Consider the following 24358-nt stretch of genomic DNA (forward strand, 5'->3'; position numbering starts at 1 on the left):
CACCGGCAGTCCCATTAGAAGCGATCAAGGACGCTACGGCGCAGGACAAGATCCTTCAGAAAGTAGTGCGTCGACTGCGCACACATCGCTGGAGACATGATAGTGAGGATGAAAAGAGTGACTCACAAATACGTCAGGAAATACAAGCTTTCCGACATGTCAGTGACGAGTTGTCAACCACCTCAGAGGGGCTCCTGCTGAGGGACCATCGGATTGTCATCCCGAGGCAGCTACGTCAAGGAGTGGTCAACCTCGCACATGAAGGTCATCGGGGAGTTGTCGCCACAAAGAGAGCTCTAAGGGAGAGGGTCTGGTTCCCGCAACTCGATCAAATGGTCGAGCTCACCTTGAAGGACTGCCCCCAATGTCAACTGGTGAAGTCGGGAGAGCCTCCAGCTCCCCTTCAAATGACTCCACTGCCCAAAGGGGTATGGCAGGAACTCGCCATGGACTTCTACGGACCTCTCCAGTCAGGCCGGTACGTGGTGGCTATCATGGACGAATACTCAAGATTCCCGATAGCTCAGTTTGTGTCTTCCACCAACGCCTCCAGCACAATTGCCGTGTTAGACGAAGTATTTGCTGCGTGGGGCGTTCCCAAGGAACTCAAAACAGACAATGGTCCTCCTTTCAATGGCCATGAATTCAGTGAATTTGTAAAGCATCTAAACTTTCGACATAGAAAGATTACACCGTTGTGGCCACAAGCCAATGGCACTATTGAGAGGTTCATGGCCACCCTGAAAAAGACTTTTCAACAGGCCACACTGGAAAGGAAAGACTTACAAATAGCTCTGAACGAAGTGCTAAGAGCGTATTGGACTACCCCTCACGCCACCACTGGTAAATGTCCTGCCACACTCATGATAGGGCGGCTTATCAGGACACGGATCCCGACGTGGGAAGGGGCCCTGGCACCGGTGTCCCCAACACGCATCCATCGAGAAACAGCAAGGGCTGACCAGGCGGAAAAGAGCAGGATGAAAACATATGCAGACGCCAGACGGCGCGCCAAGTCTCCCTCCCTGCGGACAGGAGATTGTGTAGTGGTCAAACAAGAGCAGGCCAAGAAAACGGATTGTCGGTTCAAGGACGAACCTTTCATCGTCACTCAGCACAAAGGTACCATGATCACCGCCGAGTCTGAGCAACGAAGAATTACCCGAAATGTGTCTCACTTTCAGAAATGTACTCCGGGCATGAAAGAGACCCTTGAGAAGGATACAGTACAACGAGTTGTTGGCGGACTGAGTCAACCGAGTCCAACCCTGAGACTTGACAGGCCAAAGGAAGATGCGCCTACAGATGCTGGCACGCGTCTCCGACCACGAAGAGACATACTCAAACCAAAGAGACTGATTGAAGAGATGGATTAAGAATGGCTAAACTTCTTTTGTTAACAAAGGGGGAGATGTGATGTTGTACACGCTCTAGTAGTTGGGGTGGGAGGAGTCTAGGAGTTGGAGGAAGAGGAGGAGCAGTGACAGGAAAGGGGCAGATAGAGTAGGGACAGGGACTGGAACAGACGTGTTAAATAAAGCTCAGTTAATAGAAGCACATAGCACAAGTCTGTCATCATTTATATCAGGACATGACAGGAATGTAATATCTGACCACCTTCGGCTGTTTAACCCACCCTTGCCGGAAGCCGAGGAAGGCACTAATGGTACATGGTAGACGCACACGTCACAAGACACGCAAGACAACCATTGGAGGCAGCGGGGGACATATGGATTTAATCAGGTCCTTGCATTAGGCGCTCATACAAAGTTTTGGGCCAGCACCTTAGTGTGGCCTATAATGACTTTTATTTTGGCATAATGCACTTTTGTATGGTCCTCTAATGGTGCTCAAATCTTTTTCTTACATGTTCTGCCCCTTGGGTTAATTGCAATAGTTGTACAAGGTGGTTGTTTCCACATTTGCATTTTAGATTATAGTTTGGACTTTATCTTTTTTCTTTTCTGAGGGTTATGGAAATAATCAAACATTTTCATTAGATGGGCGCTGAAAACATTGTTGATTATATTCCTGCGCTTTAGAGCAAATTTAGCATTTTATATCCTGCACAATGGGTCACATGCTCATTCAACTATTTGCATTGGGTGGCCCTGCAAACTTCGCTGACTACAAGGCCCGAAACTCATGTTCTTTATAGTCAGGGACAATTATTATGGACTGGTTGGTTGCACATAGCCGCTATATTCAGTGACTTCTTGCACAGTATTATAGGTGCGAAGCTTCTTGATTTTTATCTGACCAGCAGGCTAGTGCGCTTAGGGGTCTTGGTGCCAGTAATGGGCATTATAGAGCAGCCTGGGAATAGTGTGAATTTTTATCCTTTTTAACAAAATTGTGCTTCTATGGAATTTTAATTTGTTTTGCATTGTCTTCTTTTGATTGTGGAGATTGTAACTAATCATACGGTAAAGTATTTTTACGTAGGCTTTAGTATACGAAGTTTCCATTTCAACTCTTACGTAATTTTCTCTATTTCAGAAGGAAACAATATGCAGAAAATTAAACAGAGGAAAGAAAATTATAGAATAAATGGATTTTCCATCTATGACAAAGAGGTCCTTTGAGCAGTGAATGAACTGAGAGTGAACACAATGGATCAGCCTCCAGGCACCTCCAAGTAAAGAGCCCCTCTCTTTCCTGAAGCCCTCCTGTACCTGCTCTAACGTACGAGGGGAGCTCCAGAAAGTTACAGAGGTGTCGGCATCACCCCCTGACCTAATAACCACCCTCCAAAGGGTGCAGCCCGGAGGGAAGTGCCTGATGGAAGAAAGTGGTAGTCCAGGCCTGCTGCCAGGCTCCATACTTGCATCCCTTGAGGGCATGCTGCACAGTAGCACGTCTCATCCAGGGTTTGAAGAAATGTGATCACATCAAGCCCAGCCTTACAAAGGAGATTGGCTCTACTTGTCAGCCCGCAACATCTTCAAAACCAGGGACGTCATTTACAAGCCGTCACTACCAGCACCCTGGCTTATATTGCAGCAAGCTCGCCACCTCTGATGGTTCTCCACAACCCCGCAGCCAGGACGCCATCAGACTGCGGGCTAAGAAGTGTAAAAAAATGAAAAGCAACCCAGCAGGTCCATCCATCCATGTACACAGGATCTTAAACAACATCCTGTATCCATCAGGGTTGCTCCAACGCTGCTCCAGTTCAGGGAAAAGTTGAAGAGGAACCTCTTTAAAGAACATGGCCTCACAACGTATTAACAGACCACACACCGGCTACCCTGCTTATCAGTCGTTGACTATGTTCAACCTTGACTATACAGGACTCCTTTTGGCTAAGTTTGCACACAGAAATAACACATACACATATACAGCACAGATGGTTTAAAATGCAGTCTGAATGCCATCAAAGAATGCAGACACGGATAGCGCTGGAGGAGGCGATATTTAACCCCTTCAGCGCTGATGACAAAGCCAGCTCGTCATGGGCGTTACCTGCGCTACGCGGATGACGAGCTGGCTTTGTCACAAACCGCGCATTTTTCAAATTCCAGCGCACAGCGGGAAAACGCAGTAGCGCGGTAGAGGTTAAACACCTTGTGCTCAACAGGATCCAGGATGTCAAACAAAGTTTATTTTCTCCTGCCTGAGAAGCACGAGTGCATTCTGGATTCTCTTGTGGACAATATTTGATCTATATACAGCTTTAATAGTACTGCACACTTACACCTTCCTTAACTTACCATTGAATCCTAAGTTTTCTGCAGATTGGACTTTTGCACATTCTTACGCATTGGTCCACCATAACCTAGCCTGACTGCCAATGATCCAGCACCTAGTTCAGCAGTAAGCCAGCAAAACTAATAACATAAACCAAAAAGAGCGATCCCATCCCACCCGTCCTAGGATCTCGTAACTGGCTCAGGGTGGACCGGTGCAAAATGCGCTGGACAACACGCATAGCTTATTAAGCTGTATACTATTATCCCCTCCCCAACTTAGTACAGAAACTGTCCATTGCAAGGAAAAAGAAGGATTGATGCTTGAAATCACGAAATTCAACAAGCTAAAAACACTCGACGAGTTCATCTCGGGAGTAACAACCAGAAAATTCCCTAAGGAGTGCAGGAGGCCCCTTCATACCTCTCCTAATGGTAGGAATGACAGAATTCTTACGTAACCAGTGAGATTCCTCAAAAACAAAGATTGGCAGCTACATAATCCAAATATCTTGTTACAAATATGACATTGACATATGTTGGACTTGGTCCTCCTCCAGTTTTCTGAACCCGTTTTTGCCGGCTTTTAGGACTTACTGCCAACCAGTGCTAAAGTAAAACCTTTTGCCAGGCCTAAATCTTCCCTTTTTAATACTTATAAGTCACTTCTCAGGTAGTGCCTAAACAGCCCATAGGGACAGGGTGCACTATATTAAAAAAGTTGAATATGGTTTTTTTACATCTTTCATGTTCTAGTGGTGAAAAATTCCTAAATGTGTTTTTCACTATTTTAAGGCCTATCTCTCTCATTGGATAACATTGGGTTACAGTATTACATTTAAGAATTGATATATTTTGATGGGGGAATAGTAGGGATGTCATGTTTACACTCAAATGGAGTGTAATTTAAAACCCTCTTTAATGGTAAGGTTGGATTTTAAGTCACAATTCTGAAAATTCCACTTTTAGACACTTGGCATTTTCCTGTCTGACCCATTTGGTGCGTACAGCCTGTGTCCTGGGTCACATGACTGGGTGTAGTTGGCAGTTGGACGTTGTGTATTCCTCCCAGACAGTAGGGCAAAGGGGGGCCAGCTGCTGGCAGGATGGGTCATCCTGCCAGGATCAGAGGGGTGGAGATGTTTCTTGCCCCACGGACATTTCAAAGAGGCTGCCTCAGCACACCCACAAAGAACTTGACACCCCTCCAATATCACCCTATACCCCATGGAGGCTGAGCAGGGCATGAAGGACATTCCACAACCAGATGGGAGGGGAAGTCTAGAAATTTCACCCACTTACAGGTATAAATATTGGATCCTCAGACCAACACTTCAATACAATCCAGGACCAGTGAACGACTTCAGAAGATTGCCTTGTACTTCAGAAGACTGCCCTGCTGTGCGAGGCTTGCCTTGTTTCTCAGAGTACTGCCTGCTGCTACCACAGGACTGCCTTGTTCTTCAGAAGAATACCCTTCTGCTTGAGGTCTGCTTTGCTACTTGAAGGAGACAGGACCATCTCCCTGAACCCAGGATTACCAGAGTGACTTCAAGGGTCAGTTGGCTGATATCCTGTTCTGAGTTACAGGGACACAACAAGCTGCAAATGCTGCCTTTTAACTGCCCAGCTGACTTTTGCCCTGCTTGGACCTGCAACTGGACCTGCCTGGACCTGAAACTGACCCTGCCTGAGCCCAGCTGGCCTTTGCTGAAGTGAATTTATGTTCTCTAAGATGTGCCTCCCCAAGTCCTGGACCCTTGGCTGGCATCATTTGAGCTACTCCTGTGAAATCCTGAAGTTTTGAACTCTGCCCGCCGAACTTTGAGAATGTAACTTTTTCAGTGGGACTAGTCTGGTCCCTGTGTCTGGCCTGCACTCCATCAAGATCAGCCTGAAATTGTGACTTTGTCCCGGTCTGGCGCAACCAGATACCCACAGTTAGCACTTTCTTCTTCTTGGTGCTGTTTTTACTTAAGCCTTCAACATTGCACAGCTCCGGTTGTGGTGATTGGATTTTTGTATTTTCGGTCTCATTTTATTCATTACATTTTAAGTTACCTTTCTAAATTGGTGCAGGATATCTCCTGTGCTGTGTTTTAACTTTATTACTGCTCTTGGGCTGCATAAATACTTAACATAGTGACTGACTGCTTTTGTTCCAGGGTTAAGTACAGGTTAATTTTGTGACTTTTGTAGTTTACTGTGAGAAGGATTGTGGTTGTTGCTGGAGAAGGGTTTTCACCCCTCTCAAACAAAAACCCAATTTCTACAGCTCCCAACCAGTTTTTTTTTAACTAAAGTGTGTCTATGTAAATAGCTATTGACGTTCCACAAGGAGTTTGCATTAACTCCCTGAAGACTGATAGGATCTGAAGAATCAAATACACACAAGTGGGCTAGGATTCTTCCCTACTATCGATATTTTGTTCTTTTTTCTTTTGGAGACTAAACGATCGTTTTTCCCTCTACACTCCACGAATCATTAATTGGGTAACATGAGAAGTACTGTAATTGACGCCTATGGGTGGACTCCGAGGGAGAGAACCATTGAGCTGAATACCGCTTAGCTGTTCCCAAAACTCTCTCTAGTCCTGAGGAAGACCCGCTGTGATACTCATTAACACATACATCAAGGGTTGAAATGTCGATGATATGTGAACAATTTTGTTAATGAAAGGACGGACATTTGTATTTATTTTGTTTAATCTATACTAATATAATAAAGAGAGAGCCCAAACCTTTGAGGCGGGTAATCTCAGGAACCACAGCACCAATCACAACACCCAATACAGCAATGGAAAGGGCAGTTGCAGCAGACGACATAGGCTATGCAGACGCTCACCATATACATTTAAAAGGTAAAAGAACCGTGCCAGCAAAGTAGTCCCTTGTGGGCGTGTCTGCGTTGTGCTGTGGGAGTGTGCTGGGGGCGTGACAAACGCTGGGGGTGCGTGGTACATTCCGCCCTTCATGCCATGTCTCATATCCTGTGCTGCGGGCGTGTGCTGGGGGCGTGGGCATGTGCGGGGCGCGGGATTACGGAAAAAAAGCGAGAATTGTGCCCAATATTTCATTGTTTTTTCTTCCCAGGTTCTGTACATTCCAGCTCCGGGTGTCCACCCTGCTCCCTTTGAATACCCCTGCACCCCATAATCATAACCCACCCTTACTCCTTAAAATACCCCAACACCCTTAAACACTAACCCATCTTAACACTATAAATACACCCTGTACCCCAAAACCCAAACCTATCCCTAAACCCTAAAAATACCCCTGTACCCCAAAACCAAAACCTAGCCCTGAACCCTAAAAATACCCCTGTACCCCAAACCCAAACCTAGCCCTGAACCCTTAAAATATCCCTGTTCCCCAAAACCCAAACCTACCCCTGAACCCTAAAATACCCCTGTACCCCAAATCTCAAACCTATCCCTGAACCCTTAAAATACCCCTGTACCTCCAAACCTACCCCTGAACCATAAAAATAACCCTGTACCCCAAAACCCAAACCTACCCCTGAACCCTAAAATACCCCTGTACCCCAAAACCCAAACTTAGCCCTGAACCCTAAAAATACCCCTGTACCCCAAAACCCAAACTTAGCCCTGAACCCTTAAAATACCCCTGTACCCCAAAACCCAAACCTACCCCTCAACCCTAAAAATACCCCTATACCCCAAAACCCAAACCTAGCCCTGAACCCTAAAAATACCCCTGTACCCCAAAACCCAAACCTATCCCTAAACCCTAAAACTACCCCTGTACCCCATAACCCAAAACTATATCTGAACCCTTAAATACCCAAACACCCCAAAACATATACCTCAGTACCCCAAAACATATACCCCTATACCCATGCTTACCTTATCCAAACATTAAAAAAAACATGCTTTTACCATTCATGCATTTTTAACGAATTTCGTTGTAAATGTATTGCGTGGTAAAAGCATATAAAATGTAATGCCATGCGTTATCATGGCATTGCGGAGTCATGGTACTTTCGTAATGAAAGTATGCGGAGTGATGGTATGAGGAAAGAAAGTTGCGGAATAATGGGTGTTTACCCTCCCCGGTAAGTACATTGGTGGCACGGCGGCCCACATCTCCAGCAACCTCATATTTTTTCACCACCGATTTGAAAAATGCACAGATCTCTCTCATTGATGGCCAGCACCGACATACACTTTTAGACACACCCCCCGCCGCAAGTTCTAGAATTGCGAACTTTAGAGCTGGAGAGCTACGTTCGAACCTCGGCATCAGCTCAACATCCTGTGATTCCAGGCAAATCGCTTTGTCTCCCCGTGCCTACCACAAATGAATGTGTTCTTCTGTAATGTAAATTGTGCTCATGGCATGTTGTCGAGTTTGCGCTATATAATATTGCAAGGAAAAATAAAGTAGGGAAACTCGAGTTCACACACTACTGAACACGCATTCTTAAGTGCATCAGCAGTGCACTGTGAATCGGAGCGGTTCACAGGCCTGTCACAGATAAGAAATGCTATCAAAACGAAATCCTACAAAACAATATACTACTGGCCGGCAGCAATTCATACCCGGACAACGTTGGGACGGGCTGCTAGTTGTATTGTATAAAACACACTGTTGCACGTTATGTCATGAATTATGTGTTTTGTATCTTTGAAGGATTTGTATCTATCACCCCAAAAATATGATTTTGAATATAAAAAACTGAGCAATATTAGTATGCTGTTGTTTTACATTCATGTTTGTACATGTAAATAGCTAAGCATTCGTCAGAGTTTGGCTATGTAAATATACAAGTAAACCCCAATGATATAACATTTGTTTTCTCCATCAGTTATAAATAAATAAACCCCTGAACAGAGTTTGATGCCATCAACAGCATCCTTCATGAGGGTTCTAGCTAGACGTTGTTACCAGCCATGAACTAGATGTTCTCCTGTATAACAACCTAAACCATTTCTTCCACTTTGTACATGTGCCAAAGTGTCCTCGCCTCATCACCATCCCCTGACTCCCCCTAGTCTTGCACTTAGTCCTTTGCGTTTGTCTTCTGCCATTGTAGGGATGATGTAGAGATGCCGGGATTGCACCAAGATCAGTAACCGCTTGGGCGGGTCTTAAGACAGTGTCTCAAAGTAAACTGCTTAGAATTAGATCCCTTTGTAAGCCTGGGCTCATCTCCTGGGCTCAGGGAGCTCAGGAGCAGTCTGCTGCCTCTGCAACACCAGCAGCCAGATACTACTGAAAGCTCACTGAACAGCCAAGCATCTCTTTTTGGCCATTGACACTGAGAGGACCATGAGGAAGAACAACCACGCTTTACACTTTGAAGCTCATGTAGGTTTGGAGGCCCACAAGGAGGTAGAGCCATTAGTGCAGATCACTGAGACTTATAACTCTCATATGGAACTTTTATTCTCTTTAGGTTGGATAGATAAATAATAATAAAGCAATCCATGCATAGTTAAAACCCAACTTCCCAAATCTCGGGATGATCGGACATCTTCTTAGTGGTAGAAAGAATTACACTCAGCGCAAGGGTTGGACTAGTGCACAAACTCCTTCAAGTTGAAAGAACATTCGCGGGTAAGGAAGGCACTGTGTGTCTGGTTGGCTTTTAAGAAATTCAGAGTGGTTTGTAAGCTTCTCAGTAAGCCTTATTAGGCCTTTATGGTGGTCTATAGTAGAGCTGTGTCATCTGCATCGCGAAGTCAACATGTTGGTACTTGGTGAATACAGGTAGGGTCTGAAAGGAAGGTGCTGTACATGGAATTTCAGGGGCAAAATGAGACACAGCTATCAATAAGGCTGATTTAATGGAAACCTACACTTGATGTTACATTCATACTTGGGGACTTGAGTCCAGGGCTCCGGATCCCCACACACACATGCCTGTTGCACTCAATTGTATGCACAGGTGTGTTTGCGCAACCACCTAACATGTCTTCAGTGGCAGAGTCAAAACCTTTGTCATTGAGCTCCCTTACAGAGCATCAATTTCCATAGATATGCTGCTTGTCACTCCCCACTATTCTCAAATGCACTATCTTTGCTAAGCTATGTTTACCTAAGGCTGGGATAAAAGGCTGCACTCCTTGAGTGCTTGGAGCTTCTCTCTGGATTTCACTCAATCTGGCATTGAACTCGATTCAGTTCAGTAAAAGTATGAAAACCACTGCTGCTCCCCTGAGTGGTGCCATTAAATCTACATAACAAAACATATCACAACGTTACATAACAACATTAAAGTTGCAGGGATGAAAATTGAAATTCTGATGTTCTATTAAAGGCCACACAGTTCTGGCTCTTTCACATTTAATGGATCCAGCTTAAAGATACCTCACTGATAGGGTGAAATGTCAAATTAACAATCAAATAATGTCTGAAAAAAGAATGGAATCGATTAGAACCCATCAATATTTATAGGCCAGTGCAGATGAAGAACAACAAGGGCCCTGAGGTATGTGCTTGATTCCAGAATGAAATCAGGGACACATCTGGGCATCATCAGTGATGGATTCCAACAGAAAAGAATACAGTAACAGGACATTTTCCTCCTGCCCCTCACTCCTTCACAGGTTGGTTGTTGTGAAAATGGGAGACAACCCGAGGCCTCTGGTGATTCACTGTGGTCTTGATACATTAAAGTCCACCTTCACCCTGCAGATGTGAGCAATGAGATTCTCATTTTTGACAACATTGCACAACATTGCAATGGACCTGAGTATGCCACCTGTATGGGAATAGTTTCTGAAAATGGCCCTTTTTTGAATGCAAGATGTGAAACAAAACCTTCCTGCTCGGATGGGCGGCCGATCCAACGACGAATTTAACTGGACCACGAATGAGTGGGAGATATGAAGTTAATGTACCCGCGATAATGAATTGCAGCTTGGAGAACTGGAGTGTGACTGATTTCCTCTTCACTAGATGCCTGTGTAGGCTGCTGATTGCCACCATGATTCCAGCCAGAGCAAATTGGAGAAAAACAACCCTGAAGAGATAGCAAAAAATGAGCCGGAAGTTCTGCACCGCCAACCGACTGCCTAAAACGGCATCTGAGCACGAGTCCAGATGGAGTGCCGGGTATCGTATAGACTGGTGGCCATCTGAATGTCTTGCATACATTACACACACCTTGGCATGCACACCTGAAGGTGACCTGGTTTGCTTCCTGTGTGGGATGGCTGCATTTGTTGGCTAGCATGTTCTCCAGTTCACATTAGGGAGGATCCAGCAGCACCTGCCTAACCCTGGGTCTTGTTCTTCGGCTGAAGTTAGTGCATCTCGAGTTACATTTCTTGATTTCAGTGCCTGTTCCGAAGCACAGGGCACCACAATGAAGCCTGCGGCTTGTTGGAAGAGAATGGAGACCAATAGTTCCCAATGGATTTTTTGCAGAAGGCGGCTATGGAGCGCTCCCTCATCATCCATTTAGAAGTTTGTTGGACACTTGGAGAAACAAAACCAGATAAGTAACATGCCCAGAAGGGGCTTCCTGTTTCCGGGTTCACCACAAGTTACAAGGATCAGTGTACAACTGAAGATTATCATCAGGTGCCAATACAAAAAACCTTTTCCCATCTCTGGGTAAATGGTAGGTAATGTATTAATGAAGTGTATTACATGTTCTGCATAACTACACAATAGTTGTGTAATATGGAGCTTGCCTGTTGACTGGCATGCATTGTCCCACAACAACTGTTTAATATCCATAAAAACAAATGCCCCAACCAATAGATGGTGGAATAATGCACAGCATGTGTATCCAGAAAAGATTCATGCTGCAAAGCTAGAGAGAACAGCTAACATTCAACGTCTCAGATAAATCATATATCTGACTATCTCAGTGCTTCTAATAGCACTTCCCATCAACGAATCCTGCAGTCCTCCAGCTGAACATTAAATAGAACACTAACATTGAACTAATAAAGTGTAGATACACCATACAGTCAATGTACGGAGCTCACAATAGTACTACCCACATGCAGATGTCATATATAAATTTCAAACACAACACATGATACAAAACTGCTCACATCCAGCCTACAGAGCTTAGGTGTACTGTATAACAGACTGTCAGGGTGCTCCCAACAGCAATTACCACCAAGATACCCCACACATAAACGTCCAATACCAAACATATATTTAAAATAACTCAGATGTCTCATATTATTAAATGACTCCCAACAGCACTTGCAACCTATACAAATAAAACAGAAGCATCAACCAGAACATTTCATGGAAAAGTTCACAAGCCTCCAGCACTGCTCAGATGTGTCATATAGTAGACCATTATGGTGCTCCTAAAAGCCCTAATCACCTAGACTCACCAAACACAGACAGTGAGAAAAACACCACTATTGCAGTCAACACACCATAAAATACAATATGGTCACATTCTGCAAGCATTTCATCATAACTAGTAAAACTGCCACATGCAAAGCTCAGGCAGATATGAGAGGCCACACAACAGGCACAGTAGACAGAGCACCAAGCATACTGCCAATATGAAGTCAAAACATTACACAAACCGCAAACACAGAAAGCACACAGACACGAATATCAAACAATGGGCCATATTATCAAGAAAGGGTGATAGATTATCGCCACTTTTATCGGCAGGAAACTGCCGTTAAAGCATTGATAATGGGCTTGATAATAGGCCCTTCTGAATTCCCATAGAAGCCCAGGTTAACACCATTATCGCCGCTTTAGCAGCAGTTTCCGGCCGATAAAAGCAGCGATAATGTATCGCCCTTTCTTGATAATATGGCCCAATGTTCCAACAATGCTGAGCCGCATTATATAAATAACAATATTGTGTTCAGACTGTCCCCATCCACTGGGCATTGAGAATATGTCATCAGCGTTATTGATACAGAGATATCATCTCAAAGAAGATGGCATTGACACCCACTCACCCAATAAGACTCACTCAAGATAATCCTTTGAATACAATCCAACTCCTAGAGGAACCAGATATTATCAATGGATCATACCAAGAAGGATCTTCTAAGGAAACCTCACGATCATACGGAGGCGCACCACACCGTCGGCGGTACTACACAAAGTCCCATGGTATGATATAAAAGGATAAAAGGATGAACTTATCCAGCCCCCATTTTGACCTAAAGGGTACTTTTTGTATAGCCCTGCCTTGAAAAAAATTAATATTTACTGCCAACATATGTGAGTCCGCTTTCCAGGGATTTGAAAGTTTTGATTTACATGGTAGTTTGGCTGTGTTTTTAGGCAATCACCCTTTCCACATAGTTGTACGTCTGCATGTGCTTCATAGAAAACACAGCCTAAGGCACTGCTGTGAATGCAACATGCTTGTACAATCTGCAGGACCTACACACCTAAGCTTCTGCAAGTTGATCTCATTGAGACCTTGACACTAGTGGTAAAATGGGCAGAAAACGTGCACATTTCCATCAGTACTTGCGACAATTCAGAACTGTTCGCTAAATCTGGCAAAAAAACACTGAGGACAACCACCGGGCACATTGTTGGCATCAGTTGCTGTGGTCCATATTTCAGCACCGGTGAGTCGACGTTCGGGGCTCGCAACAGCACTCTTAGGACACTCATACGTTTGACAAGAGAGGAAAAGCGTCTCCGCTGTACTCACCGTTCTCTGTTGAATTTGAGGGAGTGGAGCACCGCTGGCCGCTTCTGGCGTAGATTCCACAAGTGAAGTGTGTCGTCTGTGCACGCGCTGACCAAAGCACCCTACGGCATGAAGGAGGCATGGGCACAAACATTAATATCATGGCACAAAGAGGGTCCAAAGAGATAATATATAGCTCTAGTCTATCAAACCAAAGTGAACAGTCTCACCAGAAAATCTAAGGTACAATTATAAATTGGAGCCCCTCATAGACCTTGTAGAATAACCATGGTGCAAATCTTTTATCCTAAAGAAAAATCTCACAAAGCAGCAAACTCTGTAAATCTAAACTGTTCAGACTAAAAGTATCTCAACAAACCGTGATGGGGCCCCACGCAAGATATGCTGATGGGCCCCTCACACTCACATCAGTAGGGGTTGATGGGCCCCTGTCGAGTATGGGAAAGCCTGGGGCCCCCCGCACCATGGGGCTGTGGGGGCCTTTGTTATGGCCCCTCAGACTACTTGTGAGGTACTATGTGACAATTTGTGACCCAATAGGCTTCAGCCCCAAAAACCATCAATGCCACACTGTGATCCTATTGCAGCACTCAAGGCTTTTCACAATCAATAATACTAAACCTACAGGCTTTGATCAAACATTCATAAGGTACAATGAGAGATCTACTGCCTTTGCTATCACATTTAATAACCAATAAAACAAGGGAATTGGTTTTAACATGAACATCTATGTGATCAATTAGTCTCTGACGAAAGAGAACCAGTAAACATTTTAGGCTGAGCCAAAGTATGTACTAACATGAACATCAATGGGCACATGCATCAACCTATTTAGGAAGTGCAAACGGTGCGAATCGGTAAATTCGGCCGTTTGCGCTTTCTAAATACGTTTTTGGGATGCATGAAACAGAGTTTCAAAATTCGCTATTTTTTGCATTTCTTAAAAATGCGAATGCATTTAAGGAATCGCATTTGTGCGATTCCTTAAATGCAATGCATCAATTTTTAAAAAATTGCGAATTTTGAAATAGGAAGTGCAAATTAACACGAGGTTGACCCTCGTGTTAATTTGCGAAAATCTTTAAAAAAGCAAAAAAAATGAATTTTTTAAACTTTCATGTTACAGACACACATGTCCTTAGGACATGTGTGTGTGAAACATGCACTTTAAAATATATTTCAGGGTGCAGGGGGGGGGGTCCTTTGGACCCCCCTCTGCACCCTTGCAATGCATCAACAAATTGCGAGTGCAAAAAAAATAATATGCAAAACGGCATTGATTCCTATGGGCCTCTGGGCCCATTGGAATCAATGTAATGCCATTCCTTAATTGCGATTCGCAATTAAGGAATCTCAATTTCCGAAAATTAAGAAATCCTAAAAACTTTTAGGATTTCTTGATGCATAGGATTTTGCAATTCCTAAATTGCGATTCCTTCATTTTCACAATTTAGGAAGTGCAAAATCCTACAATGATGCTTGTGGGGGCAAGTCTCTTCTAAGGGCCTTATTTAAATGTTGGCGGACAGGTACTTTGTGACAACGGTGATGGATATCCCATCCGCTGAAATATAAATCCCATAGACTATAATGGGATTTATATTTGGGCGGACGGGATATCCGTCACGGTTGTGATGAGTAATCCGTCCATCAACATCTAAATCAGGCCCTAAGACTTCGAGCATTTACTGAGACCAGAACTAAAAAGCACAGGTGTGTTAAACCTCTTCCTGTTTGGAATGTCAGAGAGATCGCGGTGTGAAACCCCTTCCTAATGTATAAGTCAGGGAATTCCAAGCATAAAGCCCCTTCGCTTAGGGTTTGTCAGAGAGCTCACAATGCAATACCCATTTCGGATTTATTTCTTAGAAGGATCACAATGGAAAGCCCGTTCTAATTGTGTTTGTCATGGAATTCATAATGTAAAAATAGTTCCTGTTGTATTTGCCAGAGAATTCACATTGAAGTAACCCTTTCATATTCAAATTGCTGGATCCTTCGCGACGGCAAACCTCTTTTATGGCATTTGTCAGCGTTCACAATAAATAGCCGTTTCCTGAGGTCTTCGAAGTTGTTCACAATGTACAACTATATTCAGTTGAAATTAAATTCATAGATCAAATCTGCTCCTATTGTACTTGAGGAACAAGGTCCAGATTGGCAGTGGCGGGTGAGGGTTTGAGATGGGGATATCTAGGGCAGCCGCGCCTCATTCGGGCCAATGAAGGTGTTTCACCTCAAGGGGTCCTTGGACCTGCACACCCCAGATCATTCATCTGGGCACCAGGTACAAGGTTTAGCCCTTGCCTCTCAGGGTAATGAGGCAGGGTCAGCTGCAGGATACAAGCTCAGAACTCAAGAATGCACACAACTAACACTTAAGAAATCAATGTATAGCCAGAGATGTTCAACGAAGGAGGTCTAGGCAGTGACTTTTCTTTAACGAGCATTTGCAATGCAATAGGTCTCGCACTTACGCGAGTTGAAGCTATTGGCATTGTGTTTAAAAAACAAACCATAAATAAAAGCCATTGGCATTTATAAGCCCACTAGCTCAAACTTGCGTTAATGCGAGGCCTATTGCATTGCAAATGGTAGGCATCACGGACAACGGGAGGGAGGGGGGCAGGTAGGGGGTCGAAGGCATGGACAACAGGAGGGGGTAAAGAAGGCACGACAATGGGAGGGAGGGCGCCGCAAGGGTGAGGGCCGTTTTTGAGCTCCTGGGGGCCGATTTTGTTAGAGGGCCGTTTTTGCAGCATAGCTGCAAAATCGGCCCTGCAACAAAATCGACCGAAAACCGGCCCTAGCTCGGCGGCAACTCCAACCCCCCGAGCGGGGAGGGGGGGCCGGACGAGCACTTTGCCAGGATCGGTTTTGGTTCCCAGTCCGGCCCTGCTAGGGGGTAAAAGAGAAACAGACAATGGGAGGAAGGGCAGGGTTGTAAAGAAGGCACCAAAGCACGTCGTGCCTGCAGTAGGTGAAACTGGATAAAAAAATTTGCTTAAAGACTAAATAACAGGTATCGTGTAACAACAAGTATAAGGGCCAGTCCCCATGGGAGGTAACAAATGAGGAGGAGGCAGTACTAAAAAGGGACTAACAAGCCTATTTACAGATGCCAGCATTTAGGACAGACAATGACACAAGCCAATGGCAAATATGAGCGGAGAGTGGGCGAGGCTTCTGTTTCCTACTCCACTACAACAAGTGTCGCAGAGTAACGCATGCTCTAGGCTAGACCTAAAAAGCAGAAGAACGTTAATGTACACACAACTCAATACTATAGGGCCAATTACAATGCAGCCGTAAAAGGCTCTGACCCTTGTTCGGAGCCTTTACGGCCGCATCGTAACGGACCGGTCAATTTAGTTTACGACAGCATCATTATGATGGAGTCGGTGGTAAACTAAACCTGCCAGTCATTCCGGCTGACTTCTGACGGGCTCGGAGAGCCCATGGCCAGTCGGAATCCAACTTGTATTCTCAAGGGCGGGCATTTCTGACCTTGAGATTACAATGTTGGATTTCGGCAGCCTTTCCGTACATGTCCTTCTGACAGAAAGTATGTTGGAACTCGAATTTGGGGGCCCCTAGCAGGGCCCCTATGGGTGCACGGCCTCCGGATGGAGGGCGAGGGGGCACCTATGGTGCCCACATGTTGATACCTGCATCCTGGGGCAGGTGGTGCCTGCCACGGGGTGCAGGGATGAACTGCACCTCCCTTTTCTCAATGGGAGCTTGTGTTATGGCCAGTTTCCGGCCGTAACACTAGCGAAAAGTGCAATGCAACTGAACAGTGTTGAGTCGCATTGTAATGGGCCGGTCGGGACCCTCGACCGGGTGTCGGTTGGTCCGTGGACCGAGTTGTGTCGGGCAAAAGCAATTCCACCCGACATCAAAATGAGGCCCTATGTATGGATTTACAAATGTTTGAAAGATTTCCAGTGCAATTACTAATTGGAACCATTTGGGGACATTTCAGAATAACCAAGGCGCAAAGTACATAGCATATAGAAATATCTCGTGTGGCATCTAACCCGTAAATCTTTGCTGTTCCCATTATCTGCCAGGTAACATGTAACAATTTGTGCACCAGTAAGCGCTAACCTAGCAATGCCACTGCAACACATGCAGCTTTTCACACTGAACATCACACTGAACATTATTAGGCCTTCAGGCTTTGTCAAGTTGGCCACAGTGTAAAATGAGAGTTCCTACTGCCTTTGTCATCACATTTAGTAACCAATAAAGAAAGAAAATTTTCTGTAACATGACATTTAATAACCAATAAAGAAAGAACATTTGATGTAACATGATCAACCCCTTCCTAATGGCCTCAGGCCTAAGGAAACCCACCAAATATGTTAGGCTGAGTCAAAGTATATATTAACATGAACAGTAAGTCTCAGTCTAAAACACTAAACATTTACTGAAACCTGACCTAAACAGGGACATGTGTATTAAATCCCTTCCTCATGAAGTAAAACCATTCGTATTTTAGTTACAGATGTCAATCCACTTCATATAGTGTATGTCAGAGAGTTCACAATGAAATTCCATTCCAATTTTATTTATTAAAGAGTTCTCAATGGCAATTCCCTTCTTACGGTGTCTATCATTGAGATCACAAAGTAAACAACAACAAAACTTCTCCAAAACAATATCAAATAGTAATTTGCAGTCCGTCCATAATATATTACCTATTCTGTTACAGACCAATGGTTTTGAAGTACTATTCAACAATAGTGCTTTAATAAACAGAAATCTGATTAATTCAAACATTAGTATAGAATGAACTATTGTTGTTTGCTTCTTCTGTGAATGCCTTTTTTTTGCCCTGTATGTTTATTGTTCACTTGTTTATGTATTGTCTTAGTTTTAAGATGGTCTGTGAGTTCTGTTAGTTGCACTGTGTTACACTTTATGTTTTATTAGTATGTAATTAATTATAGTGTTGTTGTGGGTGCTCCTCAACCGAACACATGAAAATATTCTAATATATATTCTTGTTTCCCTGTTTTTATGTATAATGAATTTCCATATATAAAAGAAAAAAAGATTTATTGAATATATTTTGGTACTTTGGATAAATAAAATTCAAAAACCATTGGTCTGTAACTCTTAGTTTTTCAGTATCATTGAGTTCACAACGTGAAACCAATTCCTACTGTATTTCTCACAGAGTTCACAATGAAAAACACCTTACCTTATTGCATTTGTCAGACAGTTCAAAATGTGACATCTTCTCCTATAACATTGTTCAGAAAGGTCACAACGTACAGCCCCTGCCTACTGTATGTGTCATAAAGTTCACAATGTAATACGCCTTCCTATTACAATTGACAGAGTCACAATGTCAAATTCCTTCCTATTGTATTTGTCAGAGTTCACCTTGTAGATCTTTTCCTACTGTATTTTGCAGAGAGTTTACAAGGCAGAACCCTTTCTTGTTCATCGTAATGCCTGTGTCAAAGTAACCAATGTAAAACCCATTTCCGGTGTATTTTTCACAATGTAAAGTCCGTTCATGAGGATTTTGCCTAAGAGTTTTACAATATAGAACCCTTTTCTAATGTATTTTTCCAGAAATTCAAACCCCTTGCTATTTTATTTGATGAATGCTCTTTGGAGGTTCCAGGACAGGTGCCTATTTCAGAGACTCAACTGTGAGAATGGAGGCCTTTCAACTTTGGTGTTATGGGGCCTCTAAAACCCAGATCCTGAAACTGGGGATCAACTTGCCTTAAGGACTCAAAGAGGTTGGAGGCCTAAAAGCTCATCACTCAGCAATGCAAAAAACTAACACTTAATAAATCAGTGCCTTGACAGTGCTTTTTCTTAAAAACAAACAACGAATGCACATGGAATTAAATATTATGTACAATATTACAAGCATTTGCAAGGTTTCCGGTGGGGATACAAATCGGTAGCCCCCGAGAGGGCACTTGCAGATTAGCCAGGGTGCAAATCATGTGGCCCAAAGTGTGCTCACAACACGTAGCAACTGATCCTATAATTCAAATTTCTCCCAATAGCTGCAATGTGCCATGTAACAATTTGAGCACAAGCTGGCGATATCCCTAAAACCCAGTAATGCCGCTATTTGGCCGTTTTGCAAAAAGCTTTTCACAGTCAACAATGTTGGTCCTACAGGCTTCTCACCTCAATCACAATGTGATATAAGGTTACTTTAGACTTTGTCACCACATTTAAGAATCAATCTATTGATTTTAACATAGCATATACATAACCATGTGGTCCCCACCAAACATTTTAGGCAGACCCAACATATGCACTGGCATGCACATCAAGTCGCCACTATAACAATAAGCATTTAATGTGGTGAGACCTAAAATGAAACATTGTATTAATCCCCTTCCTAATGCATTTTTCAGGGGATTCAGAATGTAAAATCCCTTTATATTGCATTTGTCACAGACTTCACATTGGAAAGCTCCTTTCTATTGCACTTTTTGTGAAGCTCAGAACTTAAAATTCATTCCTATTGTGTTTGTCAAAGTTCACAAGGCAAAATCCCGTTGCATTACATTTATCAAAGTTCACAATGTAAACTGCTTCTCATTGAATTTGTCACAGAGTTCACAATGTTAACGGCTTCGTCTTGAATGTGTCAGAGATCACAATGTAAACTGCTTCCTATTGATTTTGTCAGAGTTCACAATGTAAACTGCTTCCTCTTGAATGTGTCAGAGTTCACAATGTAAACTGCTTCCTGTTAAATTTGTCAGAGTTCAAAATATAAACTGCTTCCTGTTGAATGTGTCAAAGTTCACAATTTGAACTGCTTCCTGTTAAATTTGTCAGAGTTCAAAATGTAAACTGCTTCCTATTGAATGTGTCAGAGTTCACAATGTGAACTGCTTCCCCTTGAATTTGTCAGAGTTCACAATGTAAACTGATCCTCTTGAATGTGTCAGAGTTCACAATGTAAACTGCTTCCTGTTAAATTTGTCAGAGTTCAAAATGTAAACTGCTTCCTCTTGAATGTGTCAGAGTTCAAAATGTAAACTGCTTCCTGTTAAATTTGTCAGAGTTCAAAATATAAACTGCTTCCTGTTGAATTTGTCAAAGTTCACAATTTGAACTGCTTCCTGTTAAATTTGTCAGAGTTCAAAATGTAAACTGCTTCCTCTTGAATGTGTCAGAGTTCAAAATGTAAACTGCTTCCTATTGAATTTGTCAGAGTTCACAATGTAAACTGATCCTCTTGAATGTGTCAGAGTTCACAATGTAAACTGCTTCCTGTTAAATTTGCCAGAGTTCAAAATGTAAAGTGCTTCCTATTGAATTTGTCAGAGTTCACAATGTAAACTGATCCTCTTGAATATGTCAGAGTTCACAATGTAAACTGTTTCCTCTTGAATGTGTCAGAGTTGACAATGTGAACTGCTTCCTCTTGAATGTGTCAGAGTTCACTATGTAAACTGCTTCTTCTTGAATGTGTCAGAGTTCACAATGTGAAACTCCAATGAACATTGTTGAAAGCCCCTTCCTACTGTATCTGACCTTAAGTTTGCACCTACGTCTGAGGAAGACTAACACAACTACTGTCCTATCAAATTCTTGTATGGAAGAAAGTCAATATGGGATAAAGACAACAAACCTCTCTTAATATCGCATCTATAACTCGTTTGGTGATCACATACGCTCTGGGCAATAGCAGCATTGTCAAGTATAAACTACGAAAACTCATGAAAACACAGGAGTAACCAAAACCAGTGCCTACAGAAATCTGTGGGCTTCATGTAAAAACATATCTCTATGCAGGCTTTAACACAGCGTAATAACAATTCACCCACGGAGGCCTCTTGGCTCTAACATTTGCTTTGCACAATGAATATGTTGGACCTACGTAACTTTCCGGATGAACAGATCAGACCTTTGGCATCTGACATAATATTTCCCAGTGAACCAATCAGGCATAAAGCCATGATCAGTAGCTTTTTACAATGCCCAAGTCTGGCCTATGGTATGGAGCATATGCTTTCCCACAAGGCAAACAATCAGAGAAAGCACATACCTGCTGTCCCGTCAAAAGCTTGCAGAGTGTAAGATCACCATGTGGCCAGGCGCTCTCAGCACTGCTTCTTAGCGCTCTTTTTCTGGTGGCTACCTTAGGACGAGTGATGGCTGCTTTGTCAAGCCAGAAAAAATATGGTACTTACTTCAAAATGATAGGGCCCTTATGATATATTATTTAATAGAATTAGCTGCCTTTTCATAAAAGCACCCAGAAACCATTTTAGAAGGTAAAGTATTAAATACCCATGTCGGGCTGTCGGTAACACCACTCATCCATCGCTTTTAAGCTTTTCTCAACACTGAAGGTGTCTAGTTAGTCCCTCATGCTCTGTAAATACTCCACTGCAACAAACAACAAATTGATGGAAGGAATGCATGAAGTAATCTCAGTCACTGTATTCTTCTGAATTGATTTGCCCACTATATTGTTCTAGACAGACCAAGCCATATGCTAATCAGAAACACAAGCAAAACCAGGGGAGTTTTGACCTACCTAGGCCTTGCCAGGGAGGTGTAGCTTGATTCCTGTTGCACAGTGAGCAAGGTACCCAAGGCATACCCGTGGCACTCAGTGCATGGTGGCCATGGTTATATGCCCTTTGAACGCCAATCTTCAACAGAAGATGAAGTTTGATACAATAAAGTTCGTAAAGGTAATACCCTGAAACATGCATGTGCCTATTGTGTCAGACAAGAGTGATGTGATGCCTAGTGCACAATCTGACCAACAGGCACTGTTGTGTCCCTGCTTGATGAGGATGAATATGACCTGGACATCCTCTGTGACATACTCGATGACTGTGGCCAACAAGGCAACAATGATGAGCTACCCAACTCAAGACACTCACATTATTCTTGAAACAATGGTCGAAGATGTGTTGCCAGGAAAGTTGCAATCAACAACATGGTTTATTTTCACACAAATGACAACAGTCTCAGATGGATTCAGTGGAGTCTGCTGCTTCTCTGAATCCACCAAATCAGTGCTACGGTTCCTTGAATCTGACAGCTCTACATCCTCAACAATGGTCATCAGCTGCCCAGACAGTCAAGACCAAAGGTTTGCACAAGGACTATTTTGCCTTTTATAACGAAGGCCCACTAAGTCTTAGAAATAAATTCAAGACATGTATCCCAAGACACAATATCCTGTCCATCGTGGATCTGCTACACCACATACTTAAGCATAAGAGAGAGGGACTTGGCGGATGCTCTCAGAAAGTAGGCTGTTAGTTGAGAAGGGTGAGATCCCCACTCCAGTAACTGCCACAATTCTTGCCAGCATGAACCACACAAGTCACCAAATATACCTGTGCTTAACCCTCTGGTAGCTTGGCAAAAGCAGACAGGCTTGACTTAGAGGCAATGTGTAAAGTATTTATGCAGAAGTCAATCTATATCTATCTATACTAATATAATAAAGAGAGAGCCCAAACCTTTGAGGCGGGTAATCTCAGGAACCACAGCACCAATCACAACACTCAATACAGCGTTGGAAAGGGCAGTTGCAGCAGAAGGACATAGGCTATGCAGACGCCCACCATATACATTTAAAAGGTAAAAGAACCGTGCCAGCAAAGTAGTCCCTTGTGGGCGTGTCTGCGTTGTGCTGGGGGCGTGACATTCCGCCCTTCATGCCATGTCTCATATCGTGTGCTGTGGGCGTGTGCTGGGGGCGTGGGCGTGTGCGGGGCGCGGGATTACGGAAAAAAATAAAGCGAGCGTTGTGCCCAATATTTCATTGTTTTTTCTTCCTAGATTCTGTACATTCCAGCTCCGGGTGTCCACCCTGCTCCCTTTAAATACCCCTGCACCCCATAATCATAACCCTCCCTTACTCCTTAAAATACCCCAACACCCTTAAACATTAACCCATCTTAACCCTATAAATATACCCTGTACCCCAAAACCCACACCTATCCCTAAACCCTAAAAATACCCCTGTACCCCAAAGCCCAAACCTAGCCCTGTACCCTATAAATACCCCTGTACCTCAAAACGCAAACCTACCCCTGAACCCTAAAAATACCCCTGTACCCCAAAACCCAAACCTAGCCCTGAACCCTAAAAATATCCCTGTACCCCAAAACCCAAACCTACCCCTGAACTCTAAAATACCCCTGTACCCCAAAACCCAAACCTACCCCTGAACCCTAAAAATACGCCTGTACCCCAAAACACAAACCTAGCCCTGAACCATAAAAATAACCCTGTACCCCAAAACCCAAACCTACCCCTGAACCCTAAAAATACCCCTGTACCCCAAAACCCAAACCTAGCCCTGAACCCTTAAAATACCCCTGTACCCCAAAACCCAAACCTACCCCTGAACCCTAAAAATACCCCTATACCCCAAAACCCAAACCTAGCCCTGAACCCTAAAACTACCCCTGTACCCCAAAGCCCATACCTATCCCTAAACCCTAAAACTACCCCTGTACCCCATAACCCAAAACTATATCTGAACCCTTAAAATACCAAAACACCCCAAAACATATACCTCAGTACCCCAAAACATATACCCCTATACCCATACTTACCTTATCCAAACATTAAAAAAATATATGCTTTTACCATTCATGCATTGACAACGAATTTCGTTGTAAATGTATGCGTGGTAAAAGCATATAAAATGTAATGCCATGCGTTATAATGGCATTGCGGAGTCATAGTTCTTTCGTAATGAAAGTATGCGGAGTCATGGTATGCGGAAAGAAAGTTGCAGAATAATGGGTGTTTACCCTCCCCCCGTAAGTACATTGGTGGCATGGCGGCCCACATCTCCAGCAACATACTCATATTTTTTCACCACCCATTTGAAAAATGCACAGGTCTCTCTCATTGATGGCCAGCACCGACATACACTTTTAGACACACCTCCCGCCACAAGTTCTAGAATTGCGAACTTTAGAGCTGGGGAGCTACGTTTGAATCTCGGCATCAGCTCAACATCCTGTGATTCCAGGCAAATCGCTTTGTCTCTCCGTGCCTA

At 43.5% G+C, this 24358-nt stretch overlaps 1 protein-coding gene across 1 annotated transcript in view; it reads right to left on the bottom strand.

Moving 5' to 3' along the window:
• STXBP5L (syntaxin binding protein 5L) overlaps positions 1-24358 on the bottom strand; it is a 1741945-nt gene that overhangs the window by 1205131 nt on the left and 512456 nt on the right. The window contains exon 4 of the mRNA XM_078656640.1: positions 13321-13421. Within this exon, the coding sequence (XP_078512766.1) occupies positions 13321-13421 (101 nt within the window). The remainder of the gene's footprint in view (positions 1-13320; positions 13422-24358) is intronic.

Source organism: Lissotriton helveticus, chromosome 8 (genome assembly GCF_964261635.1).
Source record: "Lissotriton helveticus chromosome 8, aLisHel1.1, whole genome shotgun sequence".
Classification (NCBI taxonomy): Eukaryota; Metazoa; Chordata; class Amphibia; order Caudata; family Salamandridae; genus Lissotriton; species Lissotriton helveticus.